Source organism: Bombus huntii, chromosome 15 (assembly GCF_024542735.1).
Source record: "Bombus huntii isolate Logan2020A chromosome 15, iyBomHunt1.1, whole genome shotgun sequence".
Lineage (NCBI taxonomy): Eukaryota > Metazoa > Arthropoda > Insecta > Hymenoptera > Apidae > Bombus > Bombus huntii.
In genome coordinates this window covers 5,967,115-5,990,379 of record NC_066252.1, presented here as the reverse complement: position 1 = coordinate 5,990,379, position 23,265 = coordinate 5,967,115, and the positions used below count along the sequence as shown (strand labels likewise).

Genomic DNA, 23,265 nt, shown 5'->3' with positions numbered 1-23,265 from the left:
CTTCTAATTTGCGTGATCAACGCTCGTAGCAGCCAACGTTACTCGCCAATTCGACGGACGCCTCTTGTCCTCTCTCTGTGCCTTTATTTCTCTCTGTTAGTCGGCTTCCTCTATGCATATCGTTCCGTCGTCGTCGCATATTAATCGAGTTGGTTCGCACGGATATAACGTGGCCTGCTCCATGGAAGAAATATAACGAACTCGTGGAATTGGTTAGATACGTTCAAGCGTATCCGTGTTTGTAATTATCGGAACAGCTGCCAGCTTGAACAGAACGGTTCGAGTTGAGCCAAACCGATACGGAGATAACGACATCGATCGATTAAAATTACCAAGCAGCAGATTGCGAAAGTTATTGGTAGGAATTTTAGAAGAAACGATCGTCTGTCGAGCCTCGTATAATTTTTTCATGTCAGATTCGGTTGAAATTCGATTGAACGATCGAGGATGAATTAAAGGGTTGCAGGTCGAAAGCAGAAATCTGATTACGGCGGAAGAAATAAATAGTAATAGTAGTTAATGCTTGATAATAACGAAGAAAATGAATAATATATTATTGGTTGGTTTTTTTTTAACAATAAACAATTGCCAAGGCGTCGTCAAATTGCGATTATTGGCAAAATTTATATATCGTTACTACGAATCGATCACGTTGTTCGGGTATAGGTACATAGTCTGTTGGATTATGGTAGCTTACGTATCGGAAAATGTCTGAGAAAGTAAATCGATAAAGTATCTGGTGATTCCTAAGTAACGATTGATTTCGTTTCAACTATATTATACCACGGGCGACGCGCCATTTGCGGGTTGCGATGAAATTGATTCTGTCGGTTCTCAAAAAGCTATCGGCCGGCAGACAACGGATGGGAAATAATGGAAAAAATGTACGCGAAGATAAAAATTTACATCGGTTCCCAGGCATCGATCCACGTCCCTCTTCGACACTTTAATTTACCTCGGTTCCGATCTTCCTATATTTCTTCGATCGATTACACGCAGATCGTTTTATAAATGGCACCGCGCGTAATTACACTCGGTCCACCTCTATCTTCCTCTACTGCTCACAACCTTTTTTTTTTTTTTCTTTTAAGCAAATCGATTTCGCATTATCGATGAATATTTCAAGAGCGAAAGGAACGTGGACGTTCGTTATAATAATTAATTGATTCATCTGTTTGTATATCCTACGCTATTAACTACAACTACTACACCTAAACTATTAGGTGATAAGGACAAGATAATAGTTTCACAAACCCGAAATAACATTCTTCAAACGTTTTATTACGCTTGAGAAAATCGTACGAGCAAAGGCTAAATATTGTAATACTTGTAATACACCCGGTACAATGATGTGCGTAGGATACGACGTGTAAAGGGAATTTGAACAGGAAATGGGACATTTTTTTAGAGAACATCGGTCGAAGGAAATTATGTCGTTGGCTCGCCGGGCCACACCGCTGTAATTCCACAATCCTCGAGGGGCCAAAATTTGCAAATTCCATTTCAATATTAATAACATGCTTGCGTATATGCGGTAGCCCGCACGTCCACTTTATTATTTCTTCCTCGTTGTTCATTTTTTTCTTCTTTCCTTCTCGTTTATCCTTTCCCGCGCACGTAGAAGATTGGGGATGAAATTTTAACAGTGCGCGCTCATTTACGACACTTGTCTCTCTTGGAGACAGGCGGGCCGGCCTCGCGTTCCATCCGGTTTGTCAATTTTTTCCGAGCGATTCGTTAGGGAAATCGACGCTGCATGGTAGTAACGTGATGGCGTGAAAAATTGCCTGTTCCATTTTCTCTCGAAATTGATAGCTCGATATCGAGAGGTACAGAAAGGAGTAAAAAGGCAAACGAAAAATAAACGGTCGGCTCGCGTAACGAAGGAAAATTAATAACACTTTGTATTTCGCGAATATTTGGTTGCACAGTTAAGTGGAACGGTCGTTTCATTTCGGGATGTAAAGACAACAGCCAGTAAAAAATTGTCCAAAATCTCATGCCCGAGACATTGTCGAATGTTTAGCTCGTGGCTTTCATCGCTGTCTTTTTCTTTCCCAAATTAGGTTTTCTTTTTCTTTAAACAGTTTGCCAATTCTTCAATTGTAGCGAAAACGAGAGAAGGTTGCTGGATCTTCGTTATTCGTAGGAGGATCAAGCTTCTCGGAATTTAGATACTTTAGGTTTCGGACTTTCATATGAAATTTCTTTGATTTTTCAATTTGTATTGTGTGCAAATGTAGGAATGTGGATTGTATTTAAGAGAAGAGAGTCAGTGTTATTTTGTCGCTTTTCGAAGAATCAAGCTTCCCTTTCAAGTTATATTCTTTGAATTTTATTTTAAAGTTTAGAATTTCAGATATTTTTCATGATTGTTCTTCGCTCGAATTTAGGTGTCGTAGTATGTGCTACATTTAAGAAAGGAAACTCGTTGCCTTCCGCAAGGAACGTATCCCCGGTTTTTCGTCGTCGATTTCGTTCGTTTCGAGATACGTTGCAGCGGACTAAGAAGTAAACGATACGTATTTTCTTTTTTATCGACGGAAAAACATTGTAAGGGACTGAAAAAATGGTCTGAAAATAATGGTATCAGGTGTGGATTTCATTGTTTCGGTTATATGAACGTAATCTTCTTGAATGAAATCGTCGAGAAAAGTTGTGTCACAATGTGAAATAAAAACACAATGAGAAAGAGCAACCCCAGTGAAAAATAAAATACACAATTTACTCGATTTTATTGAACAATTTAAAAGCTAAAATAAAATACATAATTTACTCGATTTTATCGAACAATTTTATGGAGGTAAACTGGCACTTAACTTTATAATAGAAAATCAGCAAATATACCCTTTTACAGATAGACGAAACAACGAAAAATAAAAATATAACGATCTGAAAATATCGCTTTTGTCTGTAAAATAGAAATTCAAATGACTCACACTGTCAAAAATTATATTTTCTCGTATGAATGTGATGATAGTTATTTCTATACATATTTATAGTTATAGTATATATATATATATACATATTGTTTCTATATTTCTCAGCTTAAATTTCGTCTCGATACGTACGACAAAGTTAAGAGATTGTGTTTGTTATTTTCCATTGTGACGCAACCTTTTCCAACTATTCGATCCGCAAAGGCTGCGTTTATATAACCGAAACAACGAAATCTGACACTTTTATTTTTCAAGGGTTTCGTCCCTTCAAACTGTTGTTTTTCCATCGATGAAAAAAAATACCCGTCGCTTACTTTTTATTTATTTTATTAACAATATGTTTCGAGACGAACTAAATTGACGAAAGACACCATCTTCCTTGTCAGCCATTCAACGAATGTTTCCATTTCTTCGTTCTCAGTTTGTATAATATTTGCATCCTTCGCTTATCCTACGTCAGTTCACTTTACCGTCTAATATCAGCAGAAAATTTCGATATCTTAACGTATAGGAATTTATATTGAAAAATTCGGGATACACCACGACTGATTTACATCCCTGCAGGATATACGACGAATTATTTAAATCACGATAATAACAGTTAATGTGTCGCGTTGAAGCTCGCACGAGTCTGTAGACTTCCGCCTATACCTCAAAGTAACTTGCCAGCTCGTAGCTACCAGAGAGTGACGAGCAGGATAAATTGCACCATTGCCTATTAACCGGTTCAGCCAGGCTAAAGTATAGTCTCACCCCTTCTGGCTGCATGGAAATTCATTCTTGGCCTCTTTGTGCCACTATGTCTTACAACCCTCATCCTATAGCTTCTGTAAATCCTATTTACGGTTAGCGAGAAAGTAATGTCGGTTTTTAAGCGTACCAGGCTAAACAATTTTAAATGTCTCGTACTTCACCGTTTACGATCAAATTTTACCGGAATGGTACGTTCGTTCTTCGTCTAAATTCAGAATTTAACGTAGACCGAGCGCTTTGAATAATCTAGCGTGGAACTCGAGAGAATCCGTTTATCGAGGAATTATGAAAAATCGAAAGATCGTGCAAAACATATAAATAAATCATACGCGGAGAAGAATATTTCCTGGTCAAGTCACTCACCGAATATCAAATTAGTACAACGATTAGAACAATAGAATTTATTATTATTATTTAAGTTAGAATTTATTACAAATTATTACTTGGAATGTTTTGTTTCAAATCTCGTTCTCGTTCCATACAAATAGAAAATAGCTTTGATTCCTGAAGAAAATTTGCGCAAGATCTAAAAGAGAAATTACGAGATCTAATTTTTCTTACGAAAGTCTACTCCATAACTTGTTCTAAAATTAGTTCCAATTTAGCGTTCACATTTAGTGTTTCAGCATGTCTGTCGCTCATTGGCATCCGCCACATTGTTTTTCGTGGCAATCACCTCTCAAAGCAATTAGTAATTATTTAATGCAAATTCCTCTCAAACTCTATACTACGGCACTCATTGGCACGTAGCGCGTTATACGATTAAAAGAATACAACATTTTTTAATTATTGTACGTACAACATTGTCCAGAAGAAATCCGCAATTATCTTCAGTTAATGACTCGGGCATTCAGCATCTTCCGCTGGAATTAATTTGAAAAACCGTGGATATAGCGTCAGGTGTGCAGTCAGCTTTCTTTTTTCCTGTCGGTGGAAATATCTGAATAGGTGCAAGTAAGAAATAATCAGAAGGAGGACGGTGCCGGTGTCATTGTCTGGTAAGAAATTGCGGAGAAAACAACGTGTCAGGCTGAACGAGTCAAGGCTGCGACATTATCCTCGGCAAATCCCACATCGACGAGGATTTCACAGGCAACTGTGCACGAGGAACGCGCGATGGCCTTCTGTGCATGCCGGTATGTTCCTTTGGCCGTGGCGCGTTGCTGGAATATTTGGGAATGCCGTCTTGCAATAATGCATGCGTGAGAGTTGATAGACTCATCAGCCTGTGAAATCTAAAGCGATCTACGTGGGATTTCTATGGAAATCAGCCAAACGAGGTCGTTCACGTGTGAACCTGGCTCCTCTGATAGTTCGCTTCACCGATCGTTCCAAATGTCAGAGAATTGGGAAATTGCGAAGAATTTTGGCAAGCATTTTCTGAGAGTTTTCGTTAGGAAATTACGATTGATATGAAATGGATTTCATTTGACAAAGAAATATCGTTAATTAAATTTTGTCCTGAGCATCTGTCGAACTGCTCCAAAGACATCGAATAATTCCGTAAGCTACAAAGCAACGAGAGATGGATCGATCGGTACAACTTTCTCGAGGATTTCCTTGGAATTTATTTTTGCCCCTTCGTGTCAGTTTCTCGCGATAAATAAATGTACGGAAGTAAATGATTTGTTTGAAGAGTTCGATATTAATCGCATACACAGTATAATTCGTATACTTTGCAATAGAAAAATGAAAATTCGCTAATTACTCGAAATATCACGGAATTTGGAAAATTTGCAAGATTAATTCTAAGTATTAGTATAGTGGGTGCTAAAAAATAATATAATTCGAAGAGAAATGCGAATTTAGATAAAGCGTGTCGCGTATGTAAGTACAACGTTGATCGCGATAAAATTTGCTGCGCGTATATAAAAACGAGAGATGTTGGACCGATGTCAGGTCGTTTGCATAGCCGTGCATAGTTTACGAGATATTTAACAATAAAAATCGCGTTTCGCGCGTTGCCACGTAAAGTATCTCGCGCTTTATTACACGTGCAAGCACGACGACAACAACAACCCAATAACAATGGTAATCATCGAGTTCCCGGATTGGTAGCCTCGTAAATGTTCATTCTTTATCGTCATGTATATACATTTCTCTTCGTTAGAAAGTTCCCGATCGAGTAATAAAAAAATACTAACAAAAGCATAGGATCGAACTACATGCAAGTTCCATTTGAGTAGAATGACTGGTTTACTGTTCCGTCAGGTTAGACGTCATAAGTGACAGTAGTATAACCCCCTATGGTATCGGCCATACAGACGTATACTTGGTGCTTTTAGAGAGGGCCAGCTTTCATTTAGCTTATTCCACTTCGATCTTAGCTTTTCAATAGATTTCAATGGTTCGATCTTCACTTTTAAATAGATCTTAACGCGTCTACTTGGATTTTTACGAACGTTTCACTGCTTTCAGGTTTCGATTTTCATTTTTAAACAGCTTGCATTGTTTCCATTTCGATTTTCATTTTTAAATAGCTTGCATTGTTTCTATTTCGATTTTCATTTTTAAATAGCTTCCATCGTTTCTATTTTGGTTTTCATATTTTAAAAGACTTTTTTACCGTTCCTGTTTGGAGTTTCATTTTTAAACAGATTTCAATGCTTCGACCCGCAACCGAGTTCTAATCGTCTGCTTCGTTTCGAACGATGTTTTTCTATACAGTCTTTAAAATGTTATTACGTCGGAAATAAAGAAGATTGATGCTGATGGAGGAGTAGAGCTCTCCGAACAAAGGCTGTTCTTCCTTATTTTATTTTCGTCTTTAAAAGATTGAATTATATATATCAGGTTTCGTGAAATGTTTTATTAGCTTGGTTTCTCTTTACAAACGCTTCCTTCGTAATATCTCGTTTATACGTAGTTACTGTTAGGCGTTAAACAGATACATTATTTCAGTCAATTAAAATTGATTTTCAAATGTGAAACATTTTTCCGTATACAAGTCATATCTTTTATCGATATGGAAAAATACGTGGATAAACATTTATACACCGTGTAATCAATTATAATTTGATATCTACAAATGAAAATAAAAATAATTCTGTATCGTATAGCGGATGACGCATACACGAATATAGATTTATTACAGTGTGAATAAAACAAAATAGATAGATAAAAGGTTACATGCAAAATGTATAGGCAGCTGGATACCTTTGATCGATTTTATATGATTTAAACATAAAGAAAAGATCATCGAATACAATAAACATCACGATAGTTAAAAAACAAAAAACAAAAAAAAAAGAAGGAACGTACATCGCTTCGTTACACGCTAGCAAAAAGTACAAGAACCCTTCTTTCTCTGCCTACAAAATTTCATCAAAATTTATTATAAAAATAAAGCGTGAAACACGCGGGATATTTCTGTGACCAATTCAATACAATCTTCGTTGTACCTGGGACCATGCATTTTTTACTCTATCACACATTACCGAAACACGAGTTTATCCCACTTTTCATCTAAATCTTCAGCCTTGCGCTAGGAACTTTATAATTCACATTCGTTTGAATTTGGATTTGTTAAGAATCGTCATCGCTATTTCATCGTTTCTACTTGGAAGCCAATCTTCTTTCGTTCGTTCATCGTCTCAGGGCGTATTATGCTATCGTACGACGTTGTTGATCTGCCGGACCGGATATTTTAAAATCTCGTACGTTTCACGTTCATAGTTTCACGCGATGATACAGCACGCAATGACACGGAAAGGGAACACCAGCAGAAATATCCTCAGGCGTTTGGGCTACTGGCTTCACGTTTATATTGGCCTCTCGATATATCGGGCCCTTGGAAACCGGATATCGGCTACAGGTGCGCTGCCCATGGTGAAACCTTGTTAATCCGGAGTAATTGGGAATAGATGTGGTTAATGGTTAAAGGAGGGCCACGGATTATTGCGGTTTGATTTTCGTTACGATGGGGCAAAACTTCGTCAATTCGGGTTAATTAGAAACTCGAGGCAGGGATTAGGTGTATTAATAGGGTTAAACCGAGGATTGATAGCGGTGCGATCGAGAAAAGATTGATGATAGCGGCCGCCTGTCCAACTTCCGGTCCCCTTTTAAATGGCCGTCCAGATTCTCCGGGTACGCAGCATTAACGAAGATATTCCATTCGAAGATAGCACTTATACGCATCTTTCAATGATTAATCGACTATATCGTAGTATTGTTGTATATTAATCGGAATATTGTATGTAACAATCACTTAGTTGCCAGTCCAATAGTTGTGAGCGAAAAACTAAAGTATATACGCAACGAATATGGCGGAAATTGTTCGCAAGAATTTTAGAACGCGATAACCAATTCACGATTATATAATGGTTTACGAAAGTATTTGAAATGGTAGAAATTCTTGGCGAATATATTACGTGCGCTGTACGCAACAGTTTGCAATTTTATTATCACAACACTGTTAACGAGAAACGATTATCGCGATTGCATTGAGTTTCATCTGTTGACCAATCTGAAAGTTTGAAAGCAAGCATATATATATGTCGGAGATGAAAGGAAAACCGGAGCCTTCCCTTTGCAATTTTGGGAAAGTCCTCTAATGCTTTAGCCTAGATTTTATCATAGCCGTAATTGAACAATTGTCATTCAATCTGATTGTAATTGTTCGAGATATGTGATAGCGAGATTGGGCTCGACACACGTTGTATTAATAATCAAACTCCAGGCAGAAACTGCTTAGCAACGACGATTGGAACTTTCTCGATGCTTCCAACGAGTATATAACAAAAAAAAAAAAAAAAAAAAGGAAAAAATGCAATCGTACAGCGAGGAAAATTTCCATCAGTTTATGATTCGTGCGATCGCCTTGGAGAGTGACACATCGAGCAGTTTATACCGAGCGTCTCAGCAATCGTATTTTGTGCTTAAATTATTCTACGCATAGTAAAGAGTTATCCCGTTGACCGTGGATTCGTTTGAACCCAAGGACATTGTTAACAACGTTCATTAAACTCATTATTCGTTAAACTTATTATTCATTAATCTTATTATTCGTTAAACTTATTATTCGTCAAACTTATTATTCGTTAAACGTATAATCTCTGCTTCGTAAAACGATGGTTAATTCAAACGAAGAATCGTTACGCGCCCTAAATTCTAACGTTCACCCGACATATATGTATATATATAGGAATTAAAAAATGTTTAGAACAGATATGTTAAATAAATGATATATCTTTTTGTACGGGCTAGGCGAAGAATTTGAGGTGTTGAAGTGAACATTTTCTATGTTATAATATAATATAAAGAGATCTTGACGTTTGTGCGATTAAATGGCTGTTAAACGCTTGTTTAATTCATTCAAATATTCGTTGTATACCAGCTAATTAAACGAATAAAGGGATCCTTTGTTGGAACGAGTTAGAACAAGTAATTCGATATTTTGTCAGAAGCGTTGCTTCTTCAATCAGTGGCGATCCCATCGAGGGCAATATCAAAGTAATTTCATTTTATCGGGGCAATTCTTCTTTTTTTTTCTCCTCGCAACAAAAGCTCGCGCGTCTCTCAACGGAGATGGCAACAGAAATACACGTGACCATTTCTGTCGCAGGAAACGAGATACTGTATCGCGATGAAGCTGGAAATCTTCTGATCTATAATGTGACATCGAGGAAGCCGAGGAAAATCTTAGACTCGAGTAATAACGTGAGTATAACGTGTTTCTCTTCTATTCTTTTGTCCAATGTCAACAGGAAATACTCTACTTGTCGAAAAAATAATCCACTTCTTCCTATTCGATATTTATTTGTACATATGTAGAATTTGAATGGTATCGATTGATAACGTCGATTGTGTTATCGTATACGTGACGTTTTAAGATTAATTTAGGTCCAATTTCAAGCTGCGGATTAAACGAACATATGTAGTTCATATAAGCGACATGTTTGATTAAAAAAAAAAGAAAAAACACAAATCTGGGGCAATTATCGCGTACAATATATCTGCAATATGATTTACACATGATTTGTTTATGCAGAAATATTGTACGTACAAAAATAGAATTGGGTAGCGAATCTGTTAATAAAATTACGTCGTTCGATTATCTAAATTTTATTTTTATGAAGAGGATTAACGAAATTCTATGTGACATTGCAATAAATTTCGCAAAAAATTCTCTAGAAATATAATGTCGTGGAATTAATATTTATTGTGGTCTACGTTCAATTTTCAGGCGCTGATATCGAGCTTCGATCATCAACTCTCAGCCGACCGAAAATACCTTCTGCTGGCCCTCGACTACCAGAAGGTAAGCTACATTTACGCGGCACATTGAACTAGAATCTGGTCTTTATCGGCGCCAGGAGCTGGCAGAAATGAAAATTTCGCCGTTATGATGCCGCGGATGGGCCGGAACTGCGAATAAATTTCGAACAGACTGACCGACGAAATTATCTCGTTTGATAGGTTTCGATCAATACTCGCACCTGCTAGTCATTTACATCGGCGGACAAAAGTGGACCAACGATAGGCGAATTGCAAAATCGTTTCTAACATACCTGAAAAAAATAGTAAAAGTAGCTGGAAGAAAACTTGAATGCAAACAAGAAGTAAAAAGAAGAAAATTAAGCAAACTCTCGGCGATGAAGATGAACGATCCTCTCGCGATGAGTTCGATGAATTTAATTCGAGTTCCGGCTTCAAACTTTTCCACTGATTCTAGTGGAACCAAGAATTCCGTTTTTCAAGTTTTCTTTCGTCCGAGGGAATTGAGGATTCATTTTCAGAAGTTTTTCTTCGTTAAGCCGAGCTAGGCGATTCCATTTTTCGAATCTCCTTTATTAAGGCGACCCACAACCGAGTTTTGGATGTATGTAAATATGCCAAACTTCACGAGCCATTTTCTTCCAAACTACTTATCCAAATTGTATGACTTACGCTCGAACAAAATTTTGCCGTTCTATTCAAAAAGTCAGAATTCACGATAAAACATCGACTCATCGGTATTGTCAATTTAATATCAAATTAACTTGTATATTTTAATTCTCGTGGTCTCGGGAAAGTTTATCCACTTGCAGTTCTCATTATCGTAATCGAGTAAAATTTCTCCAATATCGCTATTTTACCAAGATTTACATCGACATAAAGAAATAACCTTTTTTCCTAATTTTTCAAGCGTGAGTTTCTTTAACCCTTGTACAAGTATAATTGCCATTCTTTTATTATATTTATTTCACGAAATGCGAATCAACTTATTCACGAGTCAATTTATTACTGTAGCAAGATTTACGGAGAAAAGCCAGCTCTTTCTCTTTCATAATTTTTGAATTATGACTTGTTCTTTTTAACCGCTGACCTATAGTTTTCATTCTTCGAGGAACTTCGTTCACTGTTGCAAGACGGGAATTTCATTTGGCGCATTACATCGGCAACTTCGTTTCTTAGCAAGTTTAGCGCATCGATCAGACTGTAGACGTTGGCGTACGTTTCGATCTGAATGTGTAACAAGATAATGGCCATTATGGACTCGTTGTTACGGTTCTCCATTTCCTGGTGACTGCATCCGGTGTATAGCGATCGTATTCGAGCCGGTTTACAAGGGAAAATAAAAGGGCCTCCTTGCTGCGCTATAACGCGGGACAGTTGTTTTATCACCCTTGAAGTTTACATTTGCATTTAAATGAATGGAAAGCCGACGCGGCGACGAGAATAGGATCCGTGCTTTTTTTTCGGCCTTGGTTACCGTGAAAACGGTTGGACCTGCGGATTATTTGAAATTCACCGGTTTGGCCGTGGAAAAACACCGAATTTCGTTTTGAGGTTTCGATACCGTTTTTCCGCTAACACCTGTCGGTTTGCTTGCTTCGCAAACTCAATTACGTATCTCGTTATTGGAAAATAATTGCGCGATTTGACGCGTTGCATATGAACGCGATCAGCTCGATTTACACTATCGAAACAGGAGCATAACAAAAAGAAATGGAAGTAAAACGTAAAGCAAATAAAAGGTACGGGGGAAATTTATAATGAAAATGATACTTTTTTTAATTCGTTCGAATTCAACGAGTAAACGAAATTTCTTCTCGCTGTTAAGTACACGCTGGATTTCTATGCGATTCTCAAATTTTATTAATATAACCAAGCAAATGGAACATTGGAATATTATTTAGAATTTTCCGCGTTACGTGGATTTTTTGTGTTTTTTGTACTTTGAAATTTTTATTGTAAATCTATAGAAATCCGCAGTGTGCCGTTGAATATTCGCATATTTTAGCCGATTTGTAGCAGATAAACGTTGGCGAAAAATACGTAAGAGCGTTGTCCGGGTACTTTCGAGAAACAGTATATTTATTTAATTCTGATCCGCTTTCCGGATGTTATTTGAAACAATTTCTATGGCGTTATTTCTAGCGCGACTTTTCTGGTAGCCGAAAGCAAGCCAATTTTTCGATGTTTCCGCGCGAACGAGGATTATCAAGTTTCCAAGTTATATCGAGGCTGGAAAAGTTTGCCGCGCGTATCACCAGCTATAGCGAGTAGACTTTTAGCCCGTATCGAACGCATCGTGTGTGGCCTAGTTCGCCGCTAATAAACCGGAGAATGTGCCAGAAATTACGACCCTCGAATATTTTTGAATCGACTTGTCGATGCAGCATGAACTTCCTTCTCTGTTACTTTACTCGTGCAACTTACTTCTCAAAATCGACTGTGCCAAAATTGGGTTCAACTCCAGCTTGGGTTAAGGTTAGCAGCTTACGACCAGACCTCTCGACCAACGTTTCAATCTTTTCTTTCCAACCAGCGATGCTCGAGGACGACATCGATTTGAACGATGCGAGATCGATTTGAAATTTCGAATTTTTTCGTTTCATTCGTCGTCAACCATTATTTGTAAAAGAAAAACAAAACATATATTTCGGTCGTACATCTGCGAAAGTTCGTAAAAATTGAAACCGATCAATTCAATTCTTGTACACGTGAATTATCGAAAACTCGAAGTTATCTCTGGTTGCCACTGGTCCTATTAGATTCCGTTAAGACGCCGTGTGTGCCACTCGACGCAAATAGCAAAGTGATCATCGATGACGAATGCGACCATACGCAGAATGTTGTTGGGACACGTGTTCCACTGTAATTCCTAGCGCAGAATGCCAAAGCGCGGTGTGCGTGGAACAGATACACACCAAATACCATATAATGCCTGACATGCATAGCGCCTACGCAGGCGGACGATGGTTCTGGCTTCCTAGTCTCCTCTCGCCATTCAGCACCACGCATAATCGACCAACAGGAGGTAGGTACCATCCTACACACTGCGTCGGCCCAATTGCATACATTATAGGCCACTGTATCCCAAATCTCTTCTACCCTTCAGCCCTGTCTCGCAGTTACACCTCTCTCCACTTATCTGCTTCTCACAGTATTTCTCTCGGAAGAACAGTCCTTTTGTTTTCTCTAATTTTATGCGTTTCTGTGGAACGTGCGCTTTATCAGTAGTGTACGTGGTTTACTTAGCCAGTTGAGTGTTAGGCGAGAACGTTAGTCGAATATAAAACGCCAACACGTAAAATGTAAAATACGAAATATAATGGAAGAAATCGAACAACGATGAATGTTTATGTATTCATGAATACTTTTGTAATTGTGTAATAGTGTTTTTCTAACGACGTATATTACCGTCGTAGTTTTTCTTATTTCTACAGTTCTTGCTATAATTCCGAACTAGCTTCTCACAGGCCTCGAACGCGTTGAGAATTTTCCAAATTTAAACTAAACGCGATTATCTAATTTAATCGAAGTAGAACGTCGTAATTGTAGTTCCAAATGCGTTTTCATATCCAGTAGAATTAATTTCGAGTGGAAAGAACGAGCGTCGGGAGAGGTAGCTTTAAACTTTCGGCTGACATTGTGTTTGCTCGGGCCACTGTGAATGCAAAACGAAACAGCGAAAGAAGAAAGGGAAACCGAAACTCTATCCTTGACACTAGACACCCGAATCACGTTCATTCATTGATCGAAAGGCAAAAAGTTCAGCGGATCACGTGGACATCCACGACGATTTGCATCGAAGTGGCGTGTTTATCGTAGACGGTTCGTTAAGGAGCGGCACGAGGACAGGATGGATCCTCCGGTTGGAAATCCAGCTGGCCTGCACGGTCGTACATAACTCAGGATTTCACGTGCAGCGGTAACAGGACGGTCCGCGGATCGTTGCCACTGTACACGCAGGTCGTGGAACCGAAATGCTGGGGCACGGTTCGCGTACAAATGTTGCGAAACTAGGAGCTGAAGAGTAGAGGGGCGGCGAGGGGAGGAGAAGACTGCGGGGGTTGCTGGCGAAATGCAGACAAATAGGAAAAGAAGAGGACACGGACTGGATGAAGGGAGGCTGGCAGTGGTACGGGCGACAAAACGAAGAGAAGAGGCGGAGGCGAGAGCGCAGCCGGTGCAACGTGATTCTAAAATAAATCTATTGGATTTTGAATTTGAATACAGAACACGAGCGCGGCCGACGTTGTATTACGTACAGGAACACGAATAGAGGCCGTCTAAACAGCTCACAGATATTGCTTTTTGAAACGTACACAGGGCCTGGTGCGCGCTCGATATATGCACGTCGATTGGCGTGCTGAATTTTTTATCTGCAAGGCGAAAGAGCGCGTGGTAATTTCGCTCGATGTACGTGTCGATTGGAAAATATTACAGCTTCGTGTTTGAGTTTGTTGGAAGGTTCATGACATGATTAAGAACGATTGCTATTTTTTTTCGTTGAGAGAAAGAGAGAGAGGGAGAGAGAGAGAGAGAGAGAGAGAGAGAGAGAGAGAGAATTACAATTTACAGCTGGCAATGTTTATTTTAGAATTAATTTCACCGATGTCATATAATAACGAGATTTATCGCCTGTCGAGCTACACATGACGTTTTAAACGTCAATTGTGTAAATAGAAATTTGGAAATTTTTTTAAGGAAACAGTTGAGCACTAGGACACGTTCATAGGGCAAAAATCTCATATCTAGTGGCGGATACCGTTTTGTGTTTTCTTAAAGGACGACAAGGAACGTATAATTTTTATTTGTAATTTCGTCGCTGGATCAAAGTCGGTCAGAAGCAAGCAAATGGCCGGATACTAGAGCTATATATATATATATATATATATATATATATATGAAATCGAAGCGGAGTATCGGTTTTCGGAGGAAGAACTCGGTGTTCTCCACGAATTTTATACGACCCTCGAGGCGTTCTCTAGCGTCTCATCGTCAAAGGATCGCCTGTAATGAGGCCTGCCCCGAGCACTGTCCTGTTTCTCGAAATCCTCTTAATTCGCGCCGGAATAGTCATTTCCAACGGTTCCCTTCAGGTACTTGCTCCAGTTTCACAACTGCGAATATCTCGATCGCTTCCTCCTTCTCGTTTCTTTATCCGTTTATATTTTTCGCTCTATTCTCAATAGTTTCGTGGCGCGGACTTTTATTTGCCAACGCTATCTACGGTGCATCGAATAATTTCGTAGACGTTGGTCTAAAAAAAGTTTCGTCCTTATGATACGTAGACGGGCAGAATCGAAGAAAGTTTCGGGATTAAAAAGAAGCGCGACGAACGGTGCTCGGGGCGATATTAGTTAAAGGAATTTCAAGGGACTGTATTTACGATATCGCCGTGTGATTGCGAGGGAAGCAGCCATCGCGGTAAGCTGTTTGGTCTACCCTTCTGGACGATACGAAGCAGCTGCCGTTGAAATGCACGCGGAGACCAGCCAGCGGTTCTCAGCTCTCTCGAATATACCTCGTCGAATACTAATGCGAGGTTTGAAATTCGTTCAGCTTTCCGTGCACGAGCCCGAACGAGTCCTCCCCGCGGTCCTTTTACTCGTTTTCCAATTGAAATTACGAGCCCTCGATGAGCGTGATGTCCGATTCCACGGCTGTACAGCTTGATCCAACATTGGCTGACTTTTCAACCACAGTGCGTCTTTGTTGCGTTTCAAGGTAAATACGAACGTGGATGCGATGGTTTCAGAATTCGTTTAATGCCGTTGTTAATGGCCGTGTGTGTTTGAGGCTGATTCGAGGATTTCATTTGTAGGTTTTAGACGCCGTTGGAATACACAGTACGGTAAGCAATTTTGCACGTTTGTTTTATCAAATATGATCTCATATTCTTGAATCGATATACGAAAATAACAGCCTAGATTGGATTCTTTTTGTTGGTGTTTTTCTTGCATTCGCGTGTCTTAAGTGCGAATTGTAGATTCAATTATAGGTTAGATAAAAATCACGAAATAAGCAAGTAGGTTAGGTTAGGATTGTTCTCTTGGCGTCTTGTATTTGCGTAGCTTAAGAGTATACCGAGAATTTAATTACAGATTGGAGGACAATCGTGAAATAGACAAGTAGGTTAGGTTAGCATTCTTTTATTGGTGTCTTGTGTCTACGTAGCTTAAAAGTAACTCGAGGATTTAATTATAAGGTAGATAAGAATCGTCAAATAAGCAAGTAGGTTAGGTTAGAATTCTTTTATTGCTGTCTTGTATTTGTGTAGTTTAAGAGACAATTTGAGGATTTAATTATAGGTTAGATAGATATCATCAAGCAAATAAGTAGGTTAGGTTAGAATACTTTTTATTTGTCTCTTGTATCTGTATTTTTTAAGAATGAACCGAAGATTGGATTACAGGTTATGCAAATGTCATCAAATAAATATCAGAATAATCAGCTTTGTACTTTCGCTGCTAAATATAATTTGATGCTCTTTAGTTGGTATGTGAAGATGATAAGTCAGATTAGAAACGAGGTGTCTAACAAGGCGATTTCTTTTCCTCGGTCTTTTGATATTAAAAGGGGGGCGGGAAGTTGGAGTAATGGGAGTGGGCACGGCATTACCGGCACGCAATTAATCATAGTGATTAATGCCATCCTGTGCAGCAATTAATGCGTGTAATTAATGACAAATGTTATTATTATCGCCGAGTCACTCGGAGTGAACGATCAGACGTAGTTAAGTGAGCCTCCTCACGAGCGAACGAGCAAACTCATCGATTAATTCGATACGTAAACTCGATCCACAGATCGACAATATCACATTGCATTAATCTTTCAATTTCCATAACTCAGATTGTTCATTTCTATCTTTATTGATACGATCGAACATGACATCTTTACACGTATTATATCCTCTGGATCCAAATGGCTATTCGTGCTTCGTACTAATCTTCTACTAAACGTATGTTTGCAATAAATGTTTCATCATTTCTGTACACATTTCCATATTGGCTCCAAATTTCGCCGATATAACCACGACAGTCGTGTTCCATTACAACCCTAATGAAATCTTCGAATGTTTCGTGTAACGCGCGGAACATATAGATACGAAATCTTTTTTTATCTAAATATTCGACTACTTTGATCAGCGTAACAACGAAGATGATGTACCATAACGGTGCTAATGACATTTTCAAACAATTTCTCGCGTACACGATAGATACGAAATCCGTTTTATGCTAAATATTCAACTACTTTCGTGAATCGGTGGTATCGGAATATTAGGAAAATCGGTACAAGCGAGAGGCCCCCTGTATCAGATGAATCGCATAAATCAAATTAATCAAAGAACGTGGATTGTACGTGGCAATCAGCGATCGAAACGCGGCCTCTTTTGTTCGCGGTAAATAAACGCGCGCGCGTCAGCTGGAAAAATAATACTAATTGGAGCGAGGGAAGCGCACAATGGCCGTCTAATGAATTTCCGGTTGCGAGTGTACACGCGTAGACAAGTTTGCTGATTATTGGAATTTTCCATGCGCAGGTTAGCGCCGACAGACAGACAGGGAGGAATAGGGTAAACCAACACAAAAAAGGAGGAAGATAAAAGGATAGGTAGAGCGAGAAAGAGGGTGGCACACGACTGAACACGAATAGAAAGGTCGCCTCGTGGCAAAAAGGAAAGCTACGAAAGAGAATATTGCTGTGCCACCATCCGGTCCTTGCATCATTAGAGGATGCTCCTCCGCTTGCATGATACCATGTCACGTTGCTGGCCGTATAATGTGTACCTTCTGCATGGAGTTTTATCTTGCGACGTGTATCGCGCGCATTTAATGAAGTCACGCCGACAAGTTTCAAACACCCATGGCGGAAAATCGGTCTCGTGCCGCGATCTCTGCTCGTTAACGCCGTGTGCCATCCCCTTGGTTGCTCGTATTTTCCTTTCTTCGCTTTCCTACAGCACCCTGCTCCGTGTTTTCTTTCGTCTTTTTTTTCTGGAATAAGAAAAAGTATTTATCGGAGGTTTACCGTAAAAAGAGCTGTTTGACACGGTTTCTTATGGTGGTCTGCGTGATAGATCGGTTTAGGGATGTTTCGTATAGCGTAGTTTCGGATCTCGTTTTGCAGGCTTTTGAAAAATTTAGAGATTATTGGTACCTTGTTAACAGACTATAGATATTAGGTTTTTCTTTCGCAAACGTGCTTTTTTATAAGAGTGCAGCTTTATACAAACGCGAAGCCAAGTCTGTGAAGTGTCGCGGTGTTTATCTCAACAGAACAAAATGGATCGTACGTAATTCGACAAAATAATGTCAAACAAAAAACGTTGTACGTTTATTATTTCCTCATAAAACGAAAGAAACTTTTTAGACAACCTAATACTTATGCTAATTCATATTCTTAGGGATACGATTAAAAACATGGAACTTGGAGAATATTTGCATTGTTCTATCTAGTAAATTTTAACTAGCGCTATACCTTGAGATTCTTCGTAAATTTGTTGGTGGTCTACTAGCGAGAAATTGCCAAAATTCTCGAATAAAGCGCTAACTCGAGCAACTAACTGAACGCCAATTTTTTGGATATTAAAATAAATGGAACAGGTGGAGGTAAAGAATTCGCGATCGCTTGCTGGTGCTTTCTTCTTTTAAGCACGAGAATTCAGGCTTACTTTTGCGTGAAACTGTACGGTGGAGGGGGAGGAGGGGCAGAAAATCGCGCGTTATTTTGTAGCAGCGGAACGATAAACGTCGGATGTCGTTATAATGCAGCATAGTCGGTTATCAGCGCATACTCCCCCGACACGATGTTTACACAATGCGTCGTCGTGCTTTTTGCACGTCCAATAAATGTTGCCGTGTGCCCGGCATTAATCATAACGCCGATCAAATTGCAATAAACGCTGGGGAAATAAAAAAGACGTCGACACATAGCGTTCTATCGTACGAATCCAATAACTTGGATCGCTAAAATCTCATTTGCATCCAACGGTATGATACATTTACAATTATTACGATTTTATTAAAAAAAAAAAGTAAAAAATAAAAAAAAGCAGCGTGCCAAGTTAATTTACCAGCGTCCAAATTTTACGCTACGCGTGTATTCACGCATTCAAATCAATTTCAATATAAAAGTTTTACTTCGTTGCATTCGATTACTATCCATACTGATTCGTGAAAATGTTTGATCGCTTTAAGCGTCGTTTAGATTTTCCTCGTGTTCTCGGATTGACATAATTCTTTTCTATTGTATCTTACTGACACGACATTTTCTAATCCTCTTTGTTTCCGAATATTAGGTTGTTCGAAATGTTTCTTTCGTTTTATAAGGAAATAATAGACGCATAATGGTTTTTGTTTTATATTAGTTTATCGAATTATGCAAGATAAAGATAGAAATAGAACGAATTGGATCATACCTAATTCAACAAAATAATATAGAACAGAAATTGTCGTTCGTCTATTATCATCTTATGGAACGAAAGAAACTTTTCGGACAACCTAATACATCTCAGAACCCGCGCGAATGAACGTATCATTCTGTTTGCAGAAAAAGATGGAAAATCATAATGATTACATAATCGGTACAAACGTACGTTTGTACGTTCTAAATTTATCCTCTAAATAACGTTTAGAACGCTTTTATTCCTCAATTCGCACGATCCAGATATCGTTCACGATCCACTTTTGATTCACCAGGGAACACTTGTTCCTTCTACGAAGTCCAAAGGATAGAGTGTCCCTTAGACGTTTTCAAAGGTATCCATTAAGCGCGGAACAGCTAAATGACGAGCAGGGAGGCTATAAAGCTCCGTGTACCTGGTTCTCAACCGATGACCATGAAGATTTAACACTTCTGGTCATCGCAAAGAAGTGCCGTCTTATTTATTCAACGCACATCCACTTTATAGAATCGGATCACACAGCTTTTGTTCAAAGTCAACTCTAATCTGGTCACGTTGTCCTGTAAAATCGGTTGTAAATGATACGAGTAATCATCCTTTCTTTTTCTTTTTCTTTTTTAACTTTTTGTGGTCGCCTGAACGAAAGAAACGTCCGTCAGGTGGATTGGAAACGTTTTATATTCCGTTTTACGATTTTGCAATTGTAGGACGAATGATCGGAGAGCAAAAGGAGAATTTCGATGGAATAGGTTTTATACTAGCAATTTGTGTGTGATTTCGTGGATCGTTGATGGGATTAGGGATGCCGGAAGCAGCGATTGGATCGTACGAGGGTCATTTTGTCGGTTGAAACTTCCATAGAGGAATTTGTGTTTGTAAGCGAGGTAGAAGAGGTTGGATTCTCGGTTTACTCGCATCCTCGAGTCTTGCGACCGTGTCGTAGATTGCAAGTGCATTGGAGAAGAAATCTCGAGGCGAACCTGTGATCGTCACACTGCTTAAAATAATTAGAGGATTTCTTTCCTATCTATTTCATCTTTATATCCACCCATTGTGTCCGTATATTCGGTCTAAATGATTGCATCACGATGTGTGCTTATCACGACAGAGTAGGCAATTTTCATAAACGCTTCTTGGATCTGTACGTTTGTCTTCAACGATCGTATCGTGGTCAATCTTCGTCGCAGCAGGTGTTCTTCCATTTGCAATGATATCCATGGAAATAAAACGCTTTATCCATGTCCGATTGGATGAAAAGATTGCGAAGAACTCCTTGTTCAACATAATCGAACATCGTTGGATCGTAACATAGACTACTGTAGGATCTTACTACTAAAATTAGTTTATTAACAATAAATTGATTAAACAGGAAACGTAACGACGGTTGTTTAACGTGAACTAATTACAATAACGTATTATAATTAAGACAGCTAGATAGTTAACACGAAGCTATTTCTATCAAAACCAGTCAAAATGACTGGTCTTTAAAAAATACGTAATAGAATATTTGTATATTTATAGATTTATTGCTTTCTTACAGAAGCAATTCCATGTTATGTAGTACATATTTGGTACTATTAATCCATCTGGGACCATCATCCCTAAACGAGGGTTGACACATTTATAAAATTGTAGAACCAGTTATTTTGACTGGTATGGCATTTCTAGTGTTAGCATCTAGTGATCGATTTGGAATTTTCCTGATAACTGATATCATCATATCGTATGATAATTAATTAAGGGTTAGGTCAATTGGGGTTCGATAAACAGATTGCAGGACCCTTTTACACTTTGACGAGTACCAGTCATTTTCACTGCTATTGGTATAAATAGCCTTGATACAAAATTATTTTGAGTGTATAAAAAACAAAATAAAATTCATTATATTATTCTTTTAGTTATCGTTGCGAAAGTCATTACATCATTGCGGAAAAAACTATAACATAAAGTAGGAATTTTAAAACAAAATTGTAAAAACAGTCGATTTGACTGGTGTGGTAATTCTAGTGTTAATTCGCAACTCTCTTCATCACAGATCCAACGCTCTCTCTCGCGCGGACCACACTCTCTCGACAACGCTAGCAACACTATCTCCCTGACTTCTCGATTCACACTCGATTCTCTGGTTTCTCCACTGACAGTGTTTATAGTTCGCCCGATATCTCCTAGGCCTTTCGCCCACGATACCACACTACATACAACGCGATAAATGTAGGAACAAGGCGATTGAATTTCACGAGCAAATATTTCTCTAACGCGAAAAATCGCGATATACGTAAAAGATTCGTTACGAAATTACATCCTCGCCCCGACGAGTAATTATATCGAAGAAAACGATCGATTATTCGTACGCGTCACGGCGGAAAAAGTGAAAGCTGGAACGAAACGCGACGAACAGGAAGAAATAAGCATTTTGCTCGGACTCTTCGAACGAGACGGATCATTTCAAAGCGTAACAGCTGCATCGTGGTGAAAAAAACACTGTCTCATTAATTCACCGCGGGTCGGCCGATTAATTAATCATTACGTTTGTGGGACGTCGGATGAATGAGCCAGCTAGATTGAAAACGTGCTCCAGCCAGCACGTAACTGCAATGAACTATGGGAAACGGATGACCGATCAATTACCGCGGAAACCCTTTGACGGTGGCCACAAAGAACAGCGGACTCGACGCCGCGCCGCGACCCTGGTCGAGGGTGGACGACAAGAAGCCTGTAGCAAAATTCCACCATGGACCCGTCCCCATTAAAATGTCAACGCGATCGAGCGTAACACAAACTGGTTCTGCGCATCGATTTCACCTGAACTCGAATTCTCTTCGTCCCCATCTTCTGCTGTCCTTTCGTTTTCACTTTTATTTTTCATTCATACCGATTCCCTTTCTTTCACATTGCTTTCATCTTCGTTCTGCTATCTCTGATCCTTCTTATTCTCCTAGCAATTCTTCGTTTTTGTTCGTTCGTATATTTTGCTCTATTCGTCGTTCCTCTGCCTCTACCTTTGATCCTTCCGTGATTTTCAACGACATCAATTTTTCATTCTTTTTAATCTTCTCCCCTTTTCATTTTTTCCGATTCCTCTTTTCTCTCATCTTCTCGTTGTCCCGATGCTACCTAGCTTTGACTATATTTCAATTATAACGCGGCAATTATTTTTTTCTATTCCACTCTCTCGGTCTTCCTTCATCATCGCCTTTCCCTGTTTCACGACGATGCCTTTCCTGCTTCTCCTTTTTCCTCCTTCGTCCATCCTTGCTTCGAACCTCGCTGTTTCTGTATCCTGCAATCACGCTAATCGATCCTCCCTCTTCTCTGTCGCGTTCCTTCCATCTCTTCTTCGTCTTCCCTCTATTATCTCGCTCTTTCGTTTTTCCGATATCGGTAATATTCGATGGGAATTATTTACGAACCGGTGTTTCCACCGCCGAAGCTCCGGCGTTGAATAGTCGTTTCACCGGTGAATTATACACGGGCTAAATGAGATTACGTATAATTTCTGGTGTACTTTGATTCAGTCCCGACGAATTCCACTTCACTCGGCTGCCTGCCCATTTGCGTTGGGTAACGTTCGAGGAGCTCGGCCGTTCCGCAACACCGAGCCAATTATACGAAGCCTTGGTCGAGTTACTGCTACTTCGCGAGTTCAATGGATTTCAACGATGTTTCATCTTTCGCACACATCCTTGCATCCCACGAGTATACTCCGCTAGCATTACACGCTTGATTGCAATTGACGATGAGATAATGTAGCGCGCAGCGTACCTTTTATCTTCCATCAAAGCTTGTCGCAGATTGTCATCATAGACTTGCAGCTGATTTGCTTAAACATCTAATATAAAAGATGAGTTTCTTCCTCGCTGGCAAGACCTTCTGTCGACAATTTCATTATATCTTCCGTGGACCTTGACTTCCAACTGACACGTTGCAGACGGAATGAATAGAAGGAGGACG

General features: G+C 39.2%; 1 protein-coding gene across 7 annotated transcripts in view; it reads left to right on the top strand.

Moving 5' to 3' along the window:
* LOC126873902 (venom dipeptidyl peptidase 4-like) overlaps positions 1 to 23,265 on the top strand; it is a 303,798-nt gene that overhangs the window by 79,625 nt on the left and 200,908 nt on the right. For all 7 annotated transcript variants that reach the window (XM_050635247.1, XM_050635250.1, XM_050635249.1 and 4 more), the window contains 2 exons: positions 9,259 to 9,353; positions 9,880 to 9,954. In XM_050635247.1, coding sequence (XP_050491204.1) covers positions 9,259 to 9,353; positions 9,880 to 9,954 — 170 coding nt within the window. The remainder of the gene's footprint in view (positions 1 to 9,258; positions 9,354 to 9,879; positions 9,955 to 23,265) is intronic.